Below are 19,202 nucleotides of genomic sequence, written 5' to 3'. Positions count from 1 at the left end.
GTCCTATAGTCCTTGTTTGGCTTTTTGAGGAAGTGCCCCAACTTTCCCATAATAGACACAGCATTTTACACTCTCCCAGTACGGCAGAGTTCCAATTTCTCCGTATTTTTACCTGTTTTCATTTTGGATTAGTAGGTGTGAAATAGTATCTCACTGTGGTTTTGATTTACACTCCCCTCATGACTGAGATGGGAAACATGAGCTCGTGTTATTTTTAAAAAATATTAAATGTATTGCCAACATAGGTTCTCTTTAGAAATTCAAGATTTGTGACAGCCATTATTTTGAATACTTTTTTTAAGGAACTACTCTTATACTCTAAGTTTTAGTTTCTCCTACAAGGAAACTTAAGACCTGGGCCACTTCTTGGTTAGAAATGTTTAAGCTTCCTGATTATGGGAGATATAGCAGAACCAGAACAAACAGGCAAACACTCTTGACATTCTCACTCTAGTGTTTGCTAAGTTTTTAAAATCCCTTTTGGCTCATTACTCACCCCTCACCCACATTCACTCTTGTTTAACATTTAACTGTAGTTAAGTAACATTTTGTATTACCCATTTAACTAGTTAAAAAAGAAATCTCCTATCTTACTTAGTGAAAAGACAATGCTTTCAATCTAGGGGAAAAAAAAGCCTGTAGTGACACACTGGAAATGCTTTGTAATCAGTATATTAAGGACACATTCATACATTCCAAATGCTTAATTCTGATAACCAGATTTAAGCTTGTGAACATGACTTTTTAAACATACAATTAAAGCTATTCATCATAATTTGCTATACTACCAACATTAAATTACAGTTACTTCGGAGCGTTAAGTTATTTAAAGTAAGCCTGTAACATACCTTAAAAAAAAAAAAACAAAAAAAAAAAAACAAAAACCTTCCTATCTCATACATGCAAACTTCTCCACATAAATGTCTCTTCACTGTAAGTTACCCTGCTCCCGAAGCCACTACTCTGAAGCTTATCATGGTCCAAAGAGAAGGAAAAAAAGTATAACCAGGACTGATATTATACATACATATATATATATATATGCATATATATATATATGCATATACATATTTTTTTTTAAAAGGAAAAAAAAAGATGGCACAGAAGGGAATGCAATTCTACAAGTGCAAGCCCTCAAGCAGCAGCATATATGATAAACCCCTTCTTTAAAGAGGTATCCTTTCTATCACTGATACCACAGGCCAAATTACATAGCATGCCATCTTCAAGTAACAGTTGAGGCAATAAATGCAGAGGCATCACAATGAATCCCACTTAACATAACTACAGACCAACACTTCTCTACAAATTCTTTGTCTGAATGCCAATTAAATACAAGTTTTAACTTCATAGCTTAACAATTAAGGGTGATACACTGAAGTCAATACATACACCTAGCATTTCAGTCTGAGCTATTTCATATACATAGAACTGAAATTAATTACAAGGTATGGCCTAACAAATGCTAGGGGAGATTTTTTTTGAAAGCAGTTTTTACAAATATTAAACTTATCTTCCACACTGAAGTCATCATACATACAGGGCAAAGTCAGAGCTTTTATATTTGAGTTTATTCTTCATTTAACTTTTAAAACACTACTATAGTTGAATATTAAAACAAAAACAATAGCAAGTAGTGAGCTATGATTATAGTCCTTCACTCATTCACTACTGCACATAAAATGCCAGCAGTGTTATTCATTGGCCCCATTAAGAGGTCTGACACTGAACACCACCCCTGGGATGATGTTCATCATCCTCATATGCTTCCCCATTGTAATGGCGCCGTCTTTCCTGATTTGGATCAAAGTCCACCAGTTCTACCTGGTCCATTTCATCAGTCTCTTCTACTTCCTTCCTCTCAGGTAGGAGTTTTTCCAGCAAAGAGAGTTTATCAGGAGACAGAAAGCCATTCTCAGGAAAGTTTACCTGTAAGAAGAAATCTCTACTGTAAGTTCAGTTTGCTGTATTTCATTTGTTACTTATATATATTACCACTGACCCATTTTTTCCCCAGAAAAACATGTGATGACACACATGATGATCTTTTGGTCAATCTGCCAGTCCCAAGTTTAGAACATGTGTTCTAAAAGGCAGTGCATCTATCTAGCTAGTACGCTGAACTAGAACTTAAGGCATTAAAAAAAAATATCATCCTCGCAAAATTATGTTGTGATGATCACTGTTCTACTCAGCACATAGTAGAACCCATCCTGAAATACATACTAATTCCTTTTAACAGGTTTTTAAAAGCTATTTTTTCTCAAGAAGGCAGTTCTTTCTTTGCCCCAAAGTTTTTTTTTTTTTTCCCCCAATTCTCAATTTCTATAAAACATGATTTAAAAAATAGTATTTTTAACTCTATGGTCACCAGAATTTCAGTTATCAAAACTGCCCACTTGGCATCCCTGAAAAATGTTTTTAATAAAAGCTGTATTTATGGATCAAGGGCCAGACAATTTAAGACTGAAAAAAATGACTGAGGGTTGCTTTATAAACCATCCTAGCAAACCAAGCCTTGTAGTATTTTGCCAAAAAGCCACAGTAGTTATTTTGAGTGCTTCTGGTGAACTTTAAAATCCCAGTTATAGCCCTGTATTAGCTTAATTTATTTCTTCCTGGACAAGAGTATCAGTTTGATGCACCTTACTATCTGGAAATATAATTGTTATTTAAATAAGCTAATCATTCTTCGGTATTCCTACAATACTTTATAGCTTACCTTAAATTCGATGATGAGGCGACCCTTCTCATATGGCCTACGATAAATTGGCATGCCTTCATTTAGCACACACTTGATATCTCCATGCTTGACAATTTGACCTAAAAACACAGAAGCCAAGTTTTTCCCTTAAATAGTCACAATTTTATGAGTAGGGGAAAAAAAGAACAGAGGAATGTGCTAGCTCACTGACAGGAATAAATTTATGTGAAGCCATCAATCCCATTACCTTTTTAGGAGCTGCCCAAAAGACCCAATACCCTATACAATTTCAGCTCAGCCTGTAAGTTACGTAACTGACCAAGTAAAATACCAGTTTTCTCAGTGCCCATACCAGCTAGGAGCAGATCATGACAATACTAGAGGAAAGACAAGCTCATCTGAAGTATTATACCTGGATGAGAGGTGATGACAATGGTTCGGTTGTCCAGAGTAGATATTGGCTTTTGGAAACCGCACAGTGCTTCAACCAGCTGTATGTCCATACACATGAAAAGGTCTTCTCCTCGCCTATATCAATGTCAATATGACATATACTTAATGTATCTTTCAAATCACCGATTATCAGACATACCACAGCAGGCAGTTATGTTCTCTTAACAGCAAGGGTGTATGGGGATCTTTTACGAAGATGTCCTTTCTTTCCCCATTCTCAAAACAGCTGAGATCTAGAAACAGCAAATATATATGGATCCTGCCAGCTGTTTCCTGGACTTCAGACTCTGACATTCTAGGCAGCCTCTACTACTTACCATCCCTGAACTGTTACATCATCCCACTCCCTCCTTGTGCTTAGACTTTCTTTTCCATTCCGTATTAGTAAAATATCTTACCCAGAATACTCTACCAAAAAACTCATGTAGAGTCACCTCGAATGACAGCATTTTCCATTGAGACATTTGCTGTAATGCTCTTTTCATCAAATTAAAACCAGTTCCTTCAGGTGTCATTCCCAACACATTTATTGAAACCCTACTCTAATCCAATGCTTTAAATTAGCAACAGATGGATATTTAACACGTTGCTAATCATTCTTGTGCTTCACTCCAAGTTCATCATAAACAGTATTATTTCACAGTATTTCCAAGAAATGTCTTTAAGGTAATGAAAAGCCCATTTAAAAAAATATGCAAGATGTCAATTCGAGTAGTTCATAAAAGTTCTTACCGAGTAAACACAGCATGGTCCTTCTGATCTAAAACAATGATAATATCTCCTGGTTCCAGTCCTGGTTCTTGGTCTCCTTCACCATGGAATGTTATCTTCTGGCCATCTTTCATGCCTAAAAACAAAAGATTTCATTATACTCTTGTTTAACATCCAACTAATGCCAGAATCTCAATCTGTTAAAAAAAACACTGATGCACGTTTGTGAATCTGTGGGAGGGAAAAAAAAAAAAGGTCTTGGTAGATGTAGGTTTACCAAAATGACTGAGAATGCCCACATGATTAAATCAGTTCCGTTTCTTACGAAGTGGATGTAGTAGAGAACACAAACTCTACAGAGGTAAGTCTCCAAATTTTAGAGCTATTACTTACTACTAGCTGGATTACCCTGGGGAAGCAAGTCGCATAACCTTCCAAAATAAATACTAACTTTCTCAGAGACCTACCTCACCAAGGCCTTAAATAAAAGGCCCCTATTGGGGGCACCTGGGTGGCTCAGCGGGTTAAGCCTCTGCCTTAGGCTCAGGTCATGATCTCAGGGTCCTGGGATTGAGCCCCGCATCGGGCTCTCTGCTCAGCAGCGAGCCTGCTTCCCTCTCTGCCTACTTCTGATCTTTGTCAAGTAAATAAATAAAATCTTTAAAAAAAAAAAAAAAAAAGAAAAAAAAAAAAGGCCCATATTGCCAGCGAATCAGCAGACTAGCAAACATTATTAACTATAAATGTTAATTATTTTAATTTCATTACTCATATCCCTCTATCTCCTGAAATAATGATCACCAAGGTGACCCACATGAGAATTGTTTCACTCATTATAGAAAACATTAAACATACATGTAGCCAGTATTAAAATGAATCCCTAGGGCACCTGGGTGGCTCAGTGGGTTAAGCCACTGCCTTCAGATCAGGTCATGATCTCAGGGTCCTGGGATCGAGTCCCGCATGGAGCTCTCTGCTCAGCAGGGAGCCTGCTTCCCTCTCTCTCTCTGCCTGCTTCTCTACTTGTGATCTGTCAAATAAATAAAATCTTTAAAAAAATAAAAAATAATAAATAAAATGAATCCCTATACAATCACCAAACTAGATCCAGCAGCGATCAACGCATGACTACCATTTTCATGTATCATACCTCCACCCGTGGTACCCCCCCAACATATTTTGAAGCAAAATCCCGACATAATACTTCAGAGTATGTATGTACCCCTAAAAAACTAAGAACTTAAACCACAATACCAGTATTCAACACTGACAAAACTAAACAGTCTTTAATCATTCATGAAGCCAAGTAACTGTCTTTTTATGGTGATGAAGTAATTAAACTACTAGCTTTTGCTAGTTGTTCCATTACTTTAAAGACCGTGGGTAAATACAGCAAAAATGGCTTCACTCACCACTAATGCCCTCAAAATACATACTGCTTATAGCAAAAGGGGAGGTCTTACCAGAGCAGGAGTAAAAAGAAAAAAAAAAATCCTACTAAACACAGACCAATTAAAGAGGAAAAAATGATGGGAGAGTTGGTATCCTGATTCATATGGAAGAATACTACTGCACGAGCTTAAGTTAATGTTAAATGTATGTAATAATATATAATGTTCATATTATCAATAGTTCCACCAATATGCAATACTAGTTTCATTTTAAATTAATAAAGTCTGAAAGGCATTACTACATATTCATAATCTAAGTTCTTACATATCAACTAATGAAACATGCTCATTAGTTTAGAAAAATTAAGGAAATCTTTATGAGATCTCCAGAATTCTTCACCTAACCCCACCCTCCATCCTTCAAAGCAAGCATATTCCAGGTGCCTGACTGGCTCAGTCAGTGGAGCACATGACTCCATTTCAGCGTTCTAACTGCAAGGCCAATGTTGGGGGAGAGACTGACTGATTACTGATTGACTGATTGATTTACAGATTTTATTTATTTGACAGACACACACAGCGAGAGAGGGAACACAAGCAGTGGGAAAGGGAGAAGCAGGCCTTCCGATGAGCAGGGGGCCCGATTCGGGGCTGGATCCAGGACCCTCGGATCGTGATCTGAGCTGAAGGCAGACACTTAACTGACTGAGCCACCACGGCGCCCCCTGGGTGGAGATTATTTAAAAAATCTTAAAAAAAGGTAGGCATGGGCACCTGGGTGGCTCAGTGGGTTAAGCTGCTGCCTTCAGCTCAGGTCATGATCTCAGGGTCCTGGGATCGAGTCCCACATCGGGCTCTCTGCTCAGTAGGGAGCCTGCTTCCCTCTCTCCCTCTCCGCCTGCCTCTTTGTCTACTTGTGATCTCTGTCAAATAAATAAATAAAATCTTAAAAAAAAAAAAAAAAAGGTAGGCATATCCCTTAAATTTAGCAGTTCCCAAGAAAATTACCACTGTGTGAAGTTAATTGCAACAAAAAGTGGAAGAACTAATGATTTAATAGAAGAGAGTTAAGTATGGAACACTATTCAATCATTTGCTGATGTGTCATATTAAGTGAGGAGATCCTTTAAGTATTCACTACAATTATACAAAAGCTTGGCATAAAAAAGCACTTATATGTAGCTAAGACTTATCCTTGAGTGATACCATACATAAAACCTATTAAAGACGGTTTTTAACAATTACAAAATATAGTATTAATAAACTTGCTACAACACTCAAGAACTCACAATTAAGAAAGTGGCTCAGAACTCACCTTTGTCAATATGAACTTCTAGAATCTTCTTCTCTCGAACTATCTTCCTTCCATTGCAGCTTTTACATCTATCTTTAGGACTGATCCGTTCCCCATGGCCCTGGCACTCCATGCACACAGACTGAATTTGCTGAACCATTCCAGGTCCTATTTGATGAATTCTTATTTGCATTCCAGTACCTCGGCAATTGGGACAACACTCAACTGCTCCTTTCTTACCACCTCGGCCTAAATAGTTTAAAAAGAAATGTTTGAATTAGTATTAGATACAACAACAAAGGTTTTAAATGAGTTTTTACATATATCTGATAGAATTCTGCCCTGAAAGTCTACAATTCAGGTTTTCTTTTTTTTTTTTTTTAAAGATTTTATTTATTTATTTGACAGAGAGAAATCACAAGTAGGCAGAGAGGCAGGCAGAGAGAGAGAGGAGGAAGCAGGCTTCCCGCTGAGCAGAAAGCCTGATGTGGGGCTCGAACCCAGGACCTGGGATCATGACCTGAGCCGAAGGCAGCGGCTTAACCCACTGAGCCACCCAGGCGCCCCTACAATTCAGGTTTTCACATTCAATAAAATACAGACACCATCAGCTTCAATTATCTACTGACATTTTGACTGCTGTCTTAAAGTGCCAACTCAGAATCTTGTTTTGAGCATGTACTCTCAAAGCACCATTCTTAGGACTACTTTATCTGTGAGATGGGACCATTTTAAAGCATTCACTCTTTAGGAAAGAACATTTCCAACAAATAACTTAAAAAAAGATCAGAGGTTCTTAGCAAAGAATTTGTCTGAACAGCTAAGTGGTCCCAAAAAGAGGACACTATCAAAATCATATTATAGACTCTGAAACCATATGAATTTGAGTCTACGTTTTAGAGGGAACAGCAACTGTTCACCTCTAAACAACATTGAGGAAAAGACACCGAATTTGATTGATCCCAATTGTATTTAGCGCGCGCGCGCGCGCGCGCGCACACACACACACACACACACACACACACACACACACACGGTGGTGTTTTGCCAATATTTCTCAAGGTGGTAGGCTCATGTTTTCTTCATACTTGCACCCTGCAAGATTTAGGTAGTGTATTGTCAATTTTATATATCCAGAAGAGTTTAAGTTTCATTTTCAGTTCTATTTAGAGGTGTTAAAAAAGACCGTACCTTCACATTTATCGCAAATCACATTCTTTTGCAGAGCTAGTTTTCTTGTTGCACCATTATATAAATCTTCTAAGGTTACTGAGAGCTGATGCACAACATTTTTACCTAAAACAAAAACAGTACTCATTAAAAGTCTGAGATGCTACTCCTCTTTGTGTTCATTGCACTTCAAAGAAAGATATGAAAGATGACGTTCACAAAATACATCTGTTGAGCACCTACTACATACATAAAAGGTCACATTATCACTTGTGATCTCAAAATGAGATGTAGTTTCAGATGAGGAAAATTAGGTGAAAGTAATTGCCTACGGACATATTTGCGGCCATCTTACAAACTACAGCAATCAAAAATGTCAACTACAAAATCACTTGGGAAACCAGTTATTAAATAGCAGGTTTCCCAATAAATTAATTCAAACTGCATCTCTGTTGTAATATATTCTTTGAATCTCACTTAGTATAGCAATGATATGACCAATTATTTCATTAAAAAATTCAACACAGTAAGTCCAACTAAGCAAGATTGGCCAGGGAAGCAGATATACTTATCCAGTCTCTGCAGAAGATCATTAGTTCTCACTTCTTTCTGACACAGGAGTAGCACACTTACTTTTGGGACAACAGTACTTAAAAACTGTATTTCTCATACAGTGCTAATACACCTTCCTGCAGTCACAAATATTTTATAACCCCGATACCTAATACAGAAGCTGCTAATCACATGTGGCGATTTAGCACCTTAGTAATACCACAGATAAAGGATTCTTTGTTTCAAATTAATCTAAATTTAAATGCAGCCAGGGGATACAAAGGAGTGACCTATCTCATCTTAAAATGCGAAGTGGAAGGTGGAGATTGCATAAGGACACAAAGGCTACACAAACGAAATCACCTGCCAATGGTTAGTAAATTCCTAGTTAGTGATTCTTCCAGAGACTTTTACCCACCACAGGACAGTACTGCCTTAAACCTATTTTCTCGTATCTGCATGTCTAATGAATACTTTTAGTTCCCCAAAGAGTGTGAAGCACCATTAACTATATCCTTTTGTTCCTCGTTCCACCTTTGGTTCTGTATCAGATATAGTCCATGCACTTGGTTCTGACATGCTAAAAACTGCCCCTCTTACTTTAGCTTTATAGATCTGAGAACACAAGGAAGGAAAACAAAAACTCCTTTAGTGTGGTTACATATCCTTCAGTATCACACCAAAACCCAACTTTCATTAATCTAAGTCAAAGTCTGCCAGCCAATTCCTTAAAATTCTTCTTTTCTAAATAAAAACCACTCTTTTTTTCTGTGGGACAAATCATCCTCAACAATTAACTATGATTGCAAATTTTTCTGAAGTAAATTCTGCAACCACATTTGTTAAAGGTTAAGCACACGTATTTTAGTAAGAAGCTGAAACAAGATTAAACAGGCCATAAGCTATTTGGAGTTAAGAAAAACCTGTGTTCCATCCATTCCTGACTCTACCTTCCAATATATGACCTTGAAAAAATGTTAATTTCTAATTTAACTCACTTTTAACTGGACAAGGCGATGTACCTCCAACTGGATGGGGGGGGGGGGTGGGGGTCAAAAAAGCTCTTTAGAAAGTGTTTTGTCCTTTACTCTATTCCTTTAATTAATGCTTGATAAAGGTATCAGAGGGCTTTACAAGCATTTAAGTAATCTCTATACCCAACATGTGGCTGGAACTCGCGACCCCAAGATCAAGAGTTGCATGCTCTGCTGATCGAGTCACTCAGGTGGCCTACAAGCATTTACTTGTTAGGACTTGATTGGCCTATTTTTGGCTACATCAATCCCAGTTTAAAAAACATCATAAATCAAAGTGGCAGTATATGTCAGTTTGCAACATTACACCAACACGTAAACAAGCATTACAAATAAATACTTTCTGAAGAATCTGCTTTCACTAATGGCTACTTTAATTTGCTCCATGTAGACTACGTTAGTCTTTTTTTTTTTTTTTTTTTTTAATTCATGTGACAAAGATCACAAGTAGGCAGAGCAGCAGGCAGAGAGAGCTGAGCAGAGAGCCTGATGTGGGATTCAAAGCCAGGACCCCGAGATCATGACCTGAGCTGAAGGCAGAGGCTTAACCCACTGAGCCACCCAGGCACCCTAGACTAGGTTATTCTTACCTCTCCTTTCTCTCTGCATTCTTCCTCCTCCTCCAAAAAACATATCAAAGATGTCCATGGGGGAGCCAAAACCACCACCAGCTCCACCTTCTTTAATTGCCTGTTCACCTCCTTTGTCATATAATTCCCTTTTCTTTGCATCAGAGAGTACTTCATAAGCTTGAGAAATCTGTTTAAACTGTTTGAGAAAAAAAAATTTCACTGAAAGAGTTGCAAAGCAGTCACTGTATTACACGTACTCATTGTCAGGTTGTAATAAGTACTATACACCTGGCAAAGAATCACACAGCTACATTTAAGAGTCTGAGTATATCACTTGCCTTCTCTCCTTCATTTGGATTCTTATCAGGGTGGTACTTTAAGGCCAGTTTCCTGTAGGCCTTTTTCAGTTCTTCTTGGGTGGCATTGGGTTTGACCCCCAAAACATCATAGTAAGTGGTTTCTTTCACCATTTTCTACAGCCTGAAATAAAATGCAGTTTTAACTTTCAACTGGAAATCTTAATTAGTAAAAATCAGAGTTAAGGCAGAGACCTCTGCTTCTTCCCCAAATCTGACTTAAAAAGCCTGCCTTCCCTAAACTTCGGAGAAGGTAACCATTCTTTGGTAACTCAGCTGTAAATTCTAACCAACTAAGTATTAGCTAATAATTATCGGGATAATTCAAAGGCCTTCTACGGCAGCTGGTTCCCCCTCTCCCACAGGAAAGCTCCATACTAATGCCACTATTATCTGGATTCTTCCTGTTTCTCTTTCCAGTACTGACAGCAGTAATCAAAAAGGGCACCAATAGGTTCAGCCTATTGGTTATTACATTATCATTGTCTTTGGTAAATCTGATAAGCACACTCCCTAGATTAAAAAAAAAAATGTGGGCACGGGGGAGGAGTAAAGGGAGTGGTTTACGAAACTGATTAAAAGCACAAGAAAGCAACCTCCCCTCCCCCCTCCTAAGGATGTTTCTCAATCACAGAATTTACAGCATCTCCACTTTGACCACCGAACCCCTCTCGCCCCCACAAACCAGCGTAGTTTATATGCCGTTAGGTTTCCCCTGCACTAAGGGCAGATCTTAAAGGTTTTCTTCTTTCCACCTTGACCGAAGGGGTGGGAGAACCCCAGCCAGCCTTCAACAAAGAGAAGGAGGAGAGACCAGAGAAGCGGCCGCAGCCTCCGCCCCGCTCCCCGCCGCAGCCCCTCGCCCCTCTCGCGCGTGCGCGCATGGTCGCCCACCCCCAACAAGCTGGGGCGGAGAGGACGCGGGGGCGCGCACGGGGCGGGGGGCGGCGGGTGTAAAGCCGAAGGCGGCAAGTCCTCGGGGACCTCAGGCTAAACAGAGAGTGGAGAATGCTTCAGTAACGTCTCGGGCCCACTCACCGCGTGCCGGAGATGGGTTGCCGCGGCACCACACCAGCCCTCCCAAAATGAGAATCGTGAGTACAGGAACCGACAACCCTCCCGCCCACGCGGAGCCAACCGCCTCCGACCGCGGTCCCATCCGGCTTCCCGTGCCAACAATGGCGCCGGCCTTGGGACGAGGGGAAGCGCGAGGGCTGAAACTCACCGGTGAGAGGGCCGAGGCCGATGTGGGGGAGCGGGAAGGAGCGCGTTGCTGGGCGCAGCTCGGGTAGCCGCCGCTCCTCCGCGTCTCACCGAGCGTTCTGGAAAGTTCCGCCCGGCGCGCCGCAGCCGTCGTCTTTTGTAGCCGAGTCCCGACGCGTCACTCGACGGAAGTCCCGCCCCTTTCGCCGCTGCCACCGCCCCGTGGTTACCTAGGCAACAGCGCGGGGGCAATCGGCCTGGGAGGAGCTGTGCCGAAGGGCCTTATGGGGTTGGGTGCGAGCTTGGGTTTTTGGAGCTCGTGGAACTTTCTGGAGTTCCTTTCTCCACCAGGTGGGCCACAGAGTGCGGAAGTCTCGGGCGGGAGCGGGGGTAGCTATAAGCGGGACAGTACCAGCCCAACTCCGGATTCCCGAGCCCGCGGGTCCGCAACGGCCTGTGACCCGAGAAGGGCTTGGGAACAGAGCCCCATGCAGGAGCTGAGTTGGGGAGAGGAACCTCTCAGAACAAAACCCTGCCCTACCTCCTCCCTGCCGACTCCTTTTATGCCGCTTTGAGCATCTGTAATTGGCCTAGCTCCTCAGTCCTGAGATTCTGGGAACCCGCGGAGGAAGAAGTGAATTGTTCTGGACGATCTCCCAGGTCTCTGAACTTGCTCCTTTTCACGCGTAGTCCGTGGCCTTGTAATCCACCAAATTGCGAGTGGGAATAACTCTGTGCGAGTCCAGGGCCATGCACGTATGTTATTTACCTTGGTCCTGACCGTGTGCTACACGTTGGGCACAGGAAAATGTTTGGAATACCTTGGTCCAAACTGAGGGCCTTGGGCTACTGGCCTGGCATTCATTTTGTTGACCAGTGAGAGGCACCAAGAGTGGTTAACAAATCGTTTTAATTACCTAAATTTTAACCCCCACCAGTCTGTAAACTTGGATTTACAGTCTGCAAAGTGAGTCCTTGCATTTTTAAGTGTCCGGATGGGGGCCATAATGGAAAATGGAGTGTTACATTCAATAATACTAAACATAGGAGTATTTATCTGCCACCAAGGAAACTGGAGATGCAAAGTAGAAAAAGCTCGGTTCACATGGCTTAGATTTTAGTAGGGAACCAGACATGTCAACTAACTCAAAAGAACCACAAAATAGAGGTCAGCAAGGAAGAGACTCCTATATCAAATCTGATGGAATAGAAAAAGAATCTGTGGAAAAGTAGTTGAGCTGACCGCTTTTTCTGAAGATTTTATTTATTTTTTTTTAAATTTAAATTCAGTTGATATATAGTGTCTTATTAGTTTCAGAGGTAGAGTTAAGTGATTCATCAGAACACCCAGTTGCTTATATCATGTGCCCTCCTTGATGTCCATCACCCAGTTACCCCATCCCTCACCCCCTTCCTCTCCAGCAACCCTCAGTTTGTTTCCTATGGTTAAGTCTCTTATGGTTTGTCTCCCTCCCTGATTATACCTTGTTTTATTTTTACCCCCTTCTTCTATGCTTCTCTGTTTTGTTTCTTAAATTCCACATATGAGTGAAATCATGTAATTGTCTTTCTCTGACTTTTTTTTTTTAAGATTTTATTTATTTATTTGACAGACAGAGATCACAAGTAGGCAGAAAGGCAGGCAGAGAGAGAGGAGGAAGCAGGCTCCCTGCTGAACAGAGAGCTGGATGTGGGGCTCCATCCCAGGCCCCTGGGATCGTGACCTGAGCCGAAGGCAGAGGCTTTAACCCACTGAGCCACCCAGGCGCCCGACTTTTTTTTTTTTTTCTTTAAAGATTTTATTTATTTGACACAGAGAGGGAGATCACAAGTAGGCAGAGAGGCAGACAGGGAGAGAAGAGGAAGCAGGCTCCCTGATGAGCAGAGAGCCTGATGCAGGGCTCGATTTGAGGACCCTGGGATCATGACCTGACCTGAAGGCAGGGGCTTTAACCCACTGAGCCACCCCGGTGCCCCTCTGATTGACTTATTTTGCTTACCATAATATCTTCTAGTTCCATCCACGTTGTTGCAAATGGCAAGATTTCATTTTCTTTTGATGGGGAGTTGTGTGTGTGCGTGCACGCATATATATGTATATATATGCACGTGCACACGTGTGTGTGTGTGTGTGTGTGTATGCACACATACACACCACATCATCTTTATCCATTCATTTAATGATGAATTTCTGGGCTTTTTCCATAGTTTGGCTATTGTGGACATTGCTGCCATGAACACTGGGTTGCACATGCCCTTTCAGATCACTACATTTGTATCTTTGGGGTATGTACCTAGTAGTGCAATTCCTGGGTCTTTTTACCTTTTTGAGGAACCTCCACTGAGCTGATTTTTTAAAGGGAGAAAAACATTCCCAACATAGAAGCACAAGAGAAGGGTAAGGGGTGAAAGAATGTGATACTTCTAGGGAATTGCAAGTAATTGGATGTTGTCACAGCTAAGGGCAGTGGGCTAGGCATTCCAATTTTACCATATTATAAGCCACGTGTTTGTTAAGCTAACATCGGTTAGGCATATGAAATAATAAGTAGAATATATGTATCAAATCACTTTGAGAGTTTCCGCAATGAATGTTACTATATCTAGTATTTCTTTTTTTTTTTTTAAAGATTTTATTTATTCATTTGACAGACAGAGATCACGAGTAGGCAGAGAGGCAGACAGAGAGAGAGGAGGAAGCAGGCTCCCTGCTGAGCAGAGAGCCCGATGTGGGGCTCGATCCCAGGACCCTGGGACCCTGGGACCATGACCTGAGCCGAAGGCAGAGGCTTTAACCCACTGAGCCACCCAGGCGCCCCCCCCTCTAGTATTTCTTAAATATTACTGTATTTAGTGTTTCTTTTTGCCTCAGGAATCCAATTGAAGTTCCTACAACTTTGAGAAAGATGGAAGTCAACATAAAGCTATGAAATAGCTTTTTTTGATATCAAAAATCCTTCAAGCTAAGTGAGCTTAATTCTTTATTAAGACTAAAACAAGGGGCATAAAAGTTGGTTTTATTTATTTATTTATTTATTTATTTTTTAAAGATTTTATTTATTTATTTGACAGAGAGAGATCACAAGTAGATGGAGAGGAAGGCAGAGAGAGAGAGAGAGAGAGAGGGAAGCAGGCTTCTTGCTGAGCAGAGAGCCCGATGTGGGACTCGATCCCAGGACCCTGAGATCATGACCTGAGCCGAAGGCAGCGGCTTAACCCACTGAGCCACCCAGGCGCCCTAAAAGTTGGTTTTAAAAGAACGAAAACCATTGCTTATTTGCTTGTATGTTTATAGAATATCTCTCAAGGATACCAAAAAAGTTGTAATATGGTTGCCTTTGGGAGATATATGTGCTGGTAGAGGAAAATGGGAAGGACACATTTCAGAACATAGCATTCTGTAACTTTAGAATATCTAGCTTATTTGAATGTACCACTTATTTAAAAAAATTAAACTTAAAAAAGTATAGAATCCTCTCCTCCCAATTCAGGCTTTGAACTAGTAATTTGTCACCCCAACAACAAAGTTAGGTAATTCTTGGTGGCCTTAAAAACCATCATTACTGCTGAGTGAAATAAGTCAAGCAGAGAGAGTCAATTATCATATGGTTTCACTTATTTGTGGAGCATAACAAATAGCATGGAGGACAAGGGGAGATGGAGAGGAGAAGGGAGTTGAGGGAAATTGGAAGGGGAGGTGAACCATGAGAGACTATGGACTCTGAAAAACGATCTGAGAATTTTGAAGGGGTGGGGGGTGGGAGGTTGGGGGCACCAGGTGGTGGGTATGGTAGAGGGCACGGATTGCATGGAGCACTGGGTGTGGTGCAAAAATAATGAATACTGTTACGCTGAAAAAATAAAAAATTAATTAAAAAAAAAGTGATGGGGATTTAGGACTACACTAGTCGTGGTGAGCACTGGGTATTGTATGGAAGTGTTGAATCATGATATTGTACACCTGAAACTAACATTACACTCTATGTTAACTAACTGGAATTTAGATAAAAACTTTTTGAAAAAGTTTATTTGAATTTGTCACAGAAAACAAAATAAAAAATTATGAAAAGTAAAAAAAAAAAAAAACCATCATTACATGTGTTCTAATGTTTTTCCTTCATAGAAACTTAATGATGCTAAAAATATGTCTTGATGAATATTCTAGCTTTTCAGTAAGAGAACTTAGTGCTTTTAAGGATTCTTATTTATATAAAATACAAAAAGATGGCAATAATTTAGTATGTGATTTTTTTTTTTTTTTGGTTAAGAAATGGTATCTCATCATACATGCTGTTTGTAATTTGCCCCTTTCACTTAATTTATTGTCATCTTACCATGTTAGAATAAATAAATCTACCTTTTTTTTCTTAAGATTTTATTTATTTGACAGAGAGAGACACAGTGAGAGAGGGAACACAAGTGGGGGAGTGGCAGAGGGAGAAGCTGGCTTCCCACTGAGTGGGGAGACTGATGCAGGGCTGGATCCCAGAACCCTGGGATCATGACCTGAGCCAAAGGCAGATACACAACGACTGAGCCACCCATGCATCCCTCTACTTTGTTATTTTTAACGGCTTCATAGTATATAGTATGCAGGTATTTTAATTTATTTAACCATTCCCTATTGGTGAACATTTGAAAATTTCCAGTGTTTTACATTCAGTGCTGCAGAGTATTCTCAAATACAGCTGTAGACACTCATGCCAGTATTTCTGTAAGATGGACATCTAGAATTGAAATCCCTTCAACGTAAGTACAGGTTTAAAATTTAATAAGTAACTACCCTTTTCCTTTTTTGGCTTTTGTGTTTCTTTTTCTTCTTCCTTCTTTTCCTCTCTCCCCTTTTGTTCATTTGCTATGCTTAGGAAGCTTTCACCAATCCAACATTATAAACATATTCTCCCAGGTTTTCTTCTGGTATTTTCATGGTTCCAATTTTTACATTTAAATCTTTATTCCACCTATAATTGATTTTGGTTTAAATACTGAGGATTATTTATAAGAAACTGAGTTTTATTTTTCTTCAAATGGAAAGCTAGGTTTTCTGTTTTAATACTCTATTTTTCCTGCCTAATGTGAAATTGCCATTTTTCTTATATAGTAAATTTACATTAAAATACATTTTTAATTTTTTTAATATTTTATTTATCTGAGAGAGATTGTGTGAGCATGAGCAGGGGAGGATCAGAGGGAGAGGGAGAAACAGACTTCCAGTTGAGCAGAGAGCCCAGTGTGGGACTCGATCCGAGGACCCTAGGACTATGACCTGAGGCAGCCGTATAACTGACTGAGCCATACAGATGCCCCTTAAAATGCATTTTAATGTCTGGGAGGGCTAGTTTCCCTCACTGGTCCTCCTTTTTACAGTTTTTCTTGGCACTTTCTAGTATGTTTATCCTTCCAGGTGAATTTAAGAATATTTCTGGCCAGTTCCCCCTAAATTCAATGTGACTTTGATTGTGATTATAGTCACAGTGCTTTTATACATCAGTCATGTTTATAAGGTTGAATCTTCCTACCTGTGAACAATGTATATTATGCATACAGCTGCATATTCCCTTTACTGTGTTTTATAGTTAGTGTTTTTTAAAAACTAGGTCCTGATCATTTCTTCTTGAAATTGTTACTAAAGATTGTCTTTTTATTGTTATCATGAATGGTCTCTTGTCTTATCATTGATTTTATTTCAGTGGTATGCATCATAACTTTCCCTAAGCATGTGGCCAGATTACAGGTATTCAAGGAGGTAGCTGGAGATAGAGAGACGCATGGTAGAGGCCAAGTCATTAGGGCTTGAGCACTATGTTAGTAGTTTGAATTTTATCTTAAAAAAATACTGGAGGATTCTCAGGAGGATGGTGATATAACTCTATGAGCTGACTTTTTTCTTCCTGAGTGCCTGTCAGGCACTGTGCTAAACTTTCTGCAATTGTCATATATTAATGCTCACAGCTACCCTTTTTTTAACAGGTGATTTGATGATATTTACATTTTAGAACAATCATTTGGTACTGATGTGAAAGATGGATTCCTAGGAAGCTTTTATTGTGAGAGCGAAGATTACAAGTGGTGAGGCTTAATAATAGAAATAGAAATAAAGAGAAATAGAAACATAGAAGTGGAATCTGCAGTTCATGGTGACCAGCTGCAGAGGTGAGGGAGAAGGCGTCATGCCTGACTTCTGGCATTCTGGCCTTAGCAACACAATGATTGGGGATGTCCTTTCTGAGATAAGGGAGCCCAGAAAGAGGAGGATGCGAGGTCTTTGGTGGGACAGAATTAGGGAGGGCGAAGATGAGTCCAGTTTTGGATGTGTAGGATTACTGTATACATTTTTCTTTAGATTAAAAAGAGAAAATTTTTATTGGAGAGTATAAAATGGAAAGCAAATTATAGCTAAAATGCTGTTTCTTATGCTTGTATAAATTAAATTTCTTAAAACATTTAGTTTTTGACTGTGGGGCCTAGTGGGGCTGGAGATATTTCTTTTTGCATATCAACAATTTGTTCTTGTTCTCCTCTTTATAATTATACATGGTTTATCTTCTTTATGAGCTCCTCTTCCTTGCAACCCTTCACCATTCCAGTTGTTATTATTTATTTATTTATTTTAAAAGAGGTTCCTTATTTATTTGAGAGAGAGAGTACAGAGGGAGAGGGAGAAGCAGACTCCCTGCTGAATGGAGAGCCCGATCTAGGGCTTGATCCCAGGACCCTGAGCTGAAGGCAGACGCTTGATCAACTGAGCCACCCAGATGCCCTATTTTTCTATTTAAAACAATTTTTTTTAATTTATTCATTTCAGAGAGAGAGAGAGTGTGTGAGTGAGAGCACAAGCAGGAGGCAGGGACAGGGAGCTCCCAGCTGAGCAGGGAGCCCTATGTAGGGCTTGATCCTAGGACCCTAAAATCATGACCTAAGCCAAAGGCAGAAGCTTAACTGAGCCATCCAGGTGCCTCCAGTTTTTATTTTTTAAATATACTTTTAATTTTAGAATGGTTTAAGATTAGAAAAATTAAAAGGACAGTACAGTGAATTTCTTTGTAGCTGGTATCCAGTTTTCCCTATTGTCGTCATGTTAAAATGATAACAGTAGTTACAACTAATGAACCAATACTGATACATTATTAGTAACTAAGGTCCATTCTTTATTTTAATTTCCTTAGTTTGTGCTTAATGTCCCTTTTCTGTTCCAGGACCCCATCCGGGATACCCCATTTCTTTTAGTGATCATGTCTCCTTGGACTCCTCTTAACTGTTACAGTTTCTCAGATTTTTAAAATTTGTTTTTCATATTTTTTATAACCTTGACAGTTTTGAGAAGCACTGGCCAGGTATTTTGTAGACTGTCATTCAGTTTGGGTTTGTCTCATGTTTTTCTCCTGGTGAGACTGGATTTATAGTGTCAGAATCTAAACTGCACACTGAATAAGATGAAGCAGAAAGGTGAGTTTATTGCAAGACTTTCTACTTGACAGCTGGGGAACTCAGGGCAACTGGAAGGAATTTTTCATGGGGTAAATGTGGAAGTGCTTGGTTTTTTCAGGTGATTGGTTGCCTAGTGGTCTTCTTTCTTGTCTTAATTAGGGTAGCTGAGTTGGGAATAAGAAAGTCCAGAGATGGCATGAACAGACTGGCATTTGGGGATCGGCTGATGTACTTGCTGATTTCTGAGAAAAGCTATAAATTCCTGTAAAATTAAGTTTAAAAATTAATTAATTAATTAATTAATTAATTCCCTTGTATGTCTGCACTGACCATC

General features: G+C 39.8%; 2 protein-coding genes across 2 annotated transcripts in view; one reads left to right on the top strand and one right to left on the bottom strand.

Moving 5' to 3' along the window:
- Positions 1 to 656: 656 nt before the first annotated feature.
- On the bottom strand, positions 657 to 11,619 carry DNAJA1 (DnaJ heat shock protein family (Hsp40) member A1). The gene is made up of 9 exons (XM_047701053.1): positions 11,463 to 11,619; positions 10,220 to 10,361; positions 9,900 to 10,077; positions 7,745 to 7,849; positions 6,575 to 6,802; positions 3,890 to 4,004; positions 3,117 to 3,232; positions 2,723 to 2,823; positions 657 to 1,929 (listed from the first exon to the last, which is right to left on the bottom strand). The coding sequence occupies exons 2-9, from the start codon at positions 10,349 to 10,351 to the stop codon at positions 1,711 to 1,713; spliced, it is 1,194 nt and encodes a 397-aa protein (XP_047557009.1). The 5' UTR covers positions 10,352 to 10,361; positions 11,463 to 11,619; the 3' UTR covers positions 657 to 1,710.
- Positions 11,620 to 11,778: 159 nt separating this feature from the next.
- The window catches only part of APTX (aprataxin), a 55,446-nt gene continuing 48,022 nt past the window's right edge, over positions 11,779 to 19,202 (top strand). The window contains exon 1 of the mRNA XM_047701052.1: positions 11,779 to 12,100. The gene's annotated coding sequence lies outside the window, so the exon portion shown is untranslated. The remainder of the gene's footprint in view (positions 12,101 to 19,202) is intronic.

This window comes from Lutra lutra, chromosome 13 (genome assembly GCF_902655055.1).
Source record: "Lutra lutra chromosome 13, mLutLut1.2, whole genome shotgun sequence".
In the NCBI taxonomy this organism is placed as follows: Eukaryota; Metazoa; Chordata; class Mammalia; order Carnivora; family Mustelidae; genus Lutra; species Lutra lutra.
Note: the sequence above shows the minus strand (reverse complement) of the source record. Positions and strands in the feature narration are given on the sequence as shown.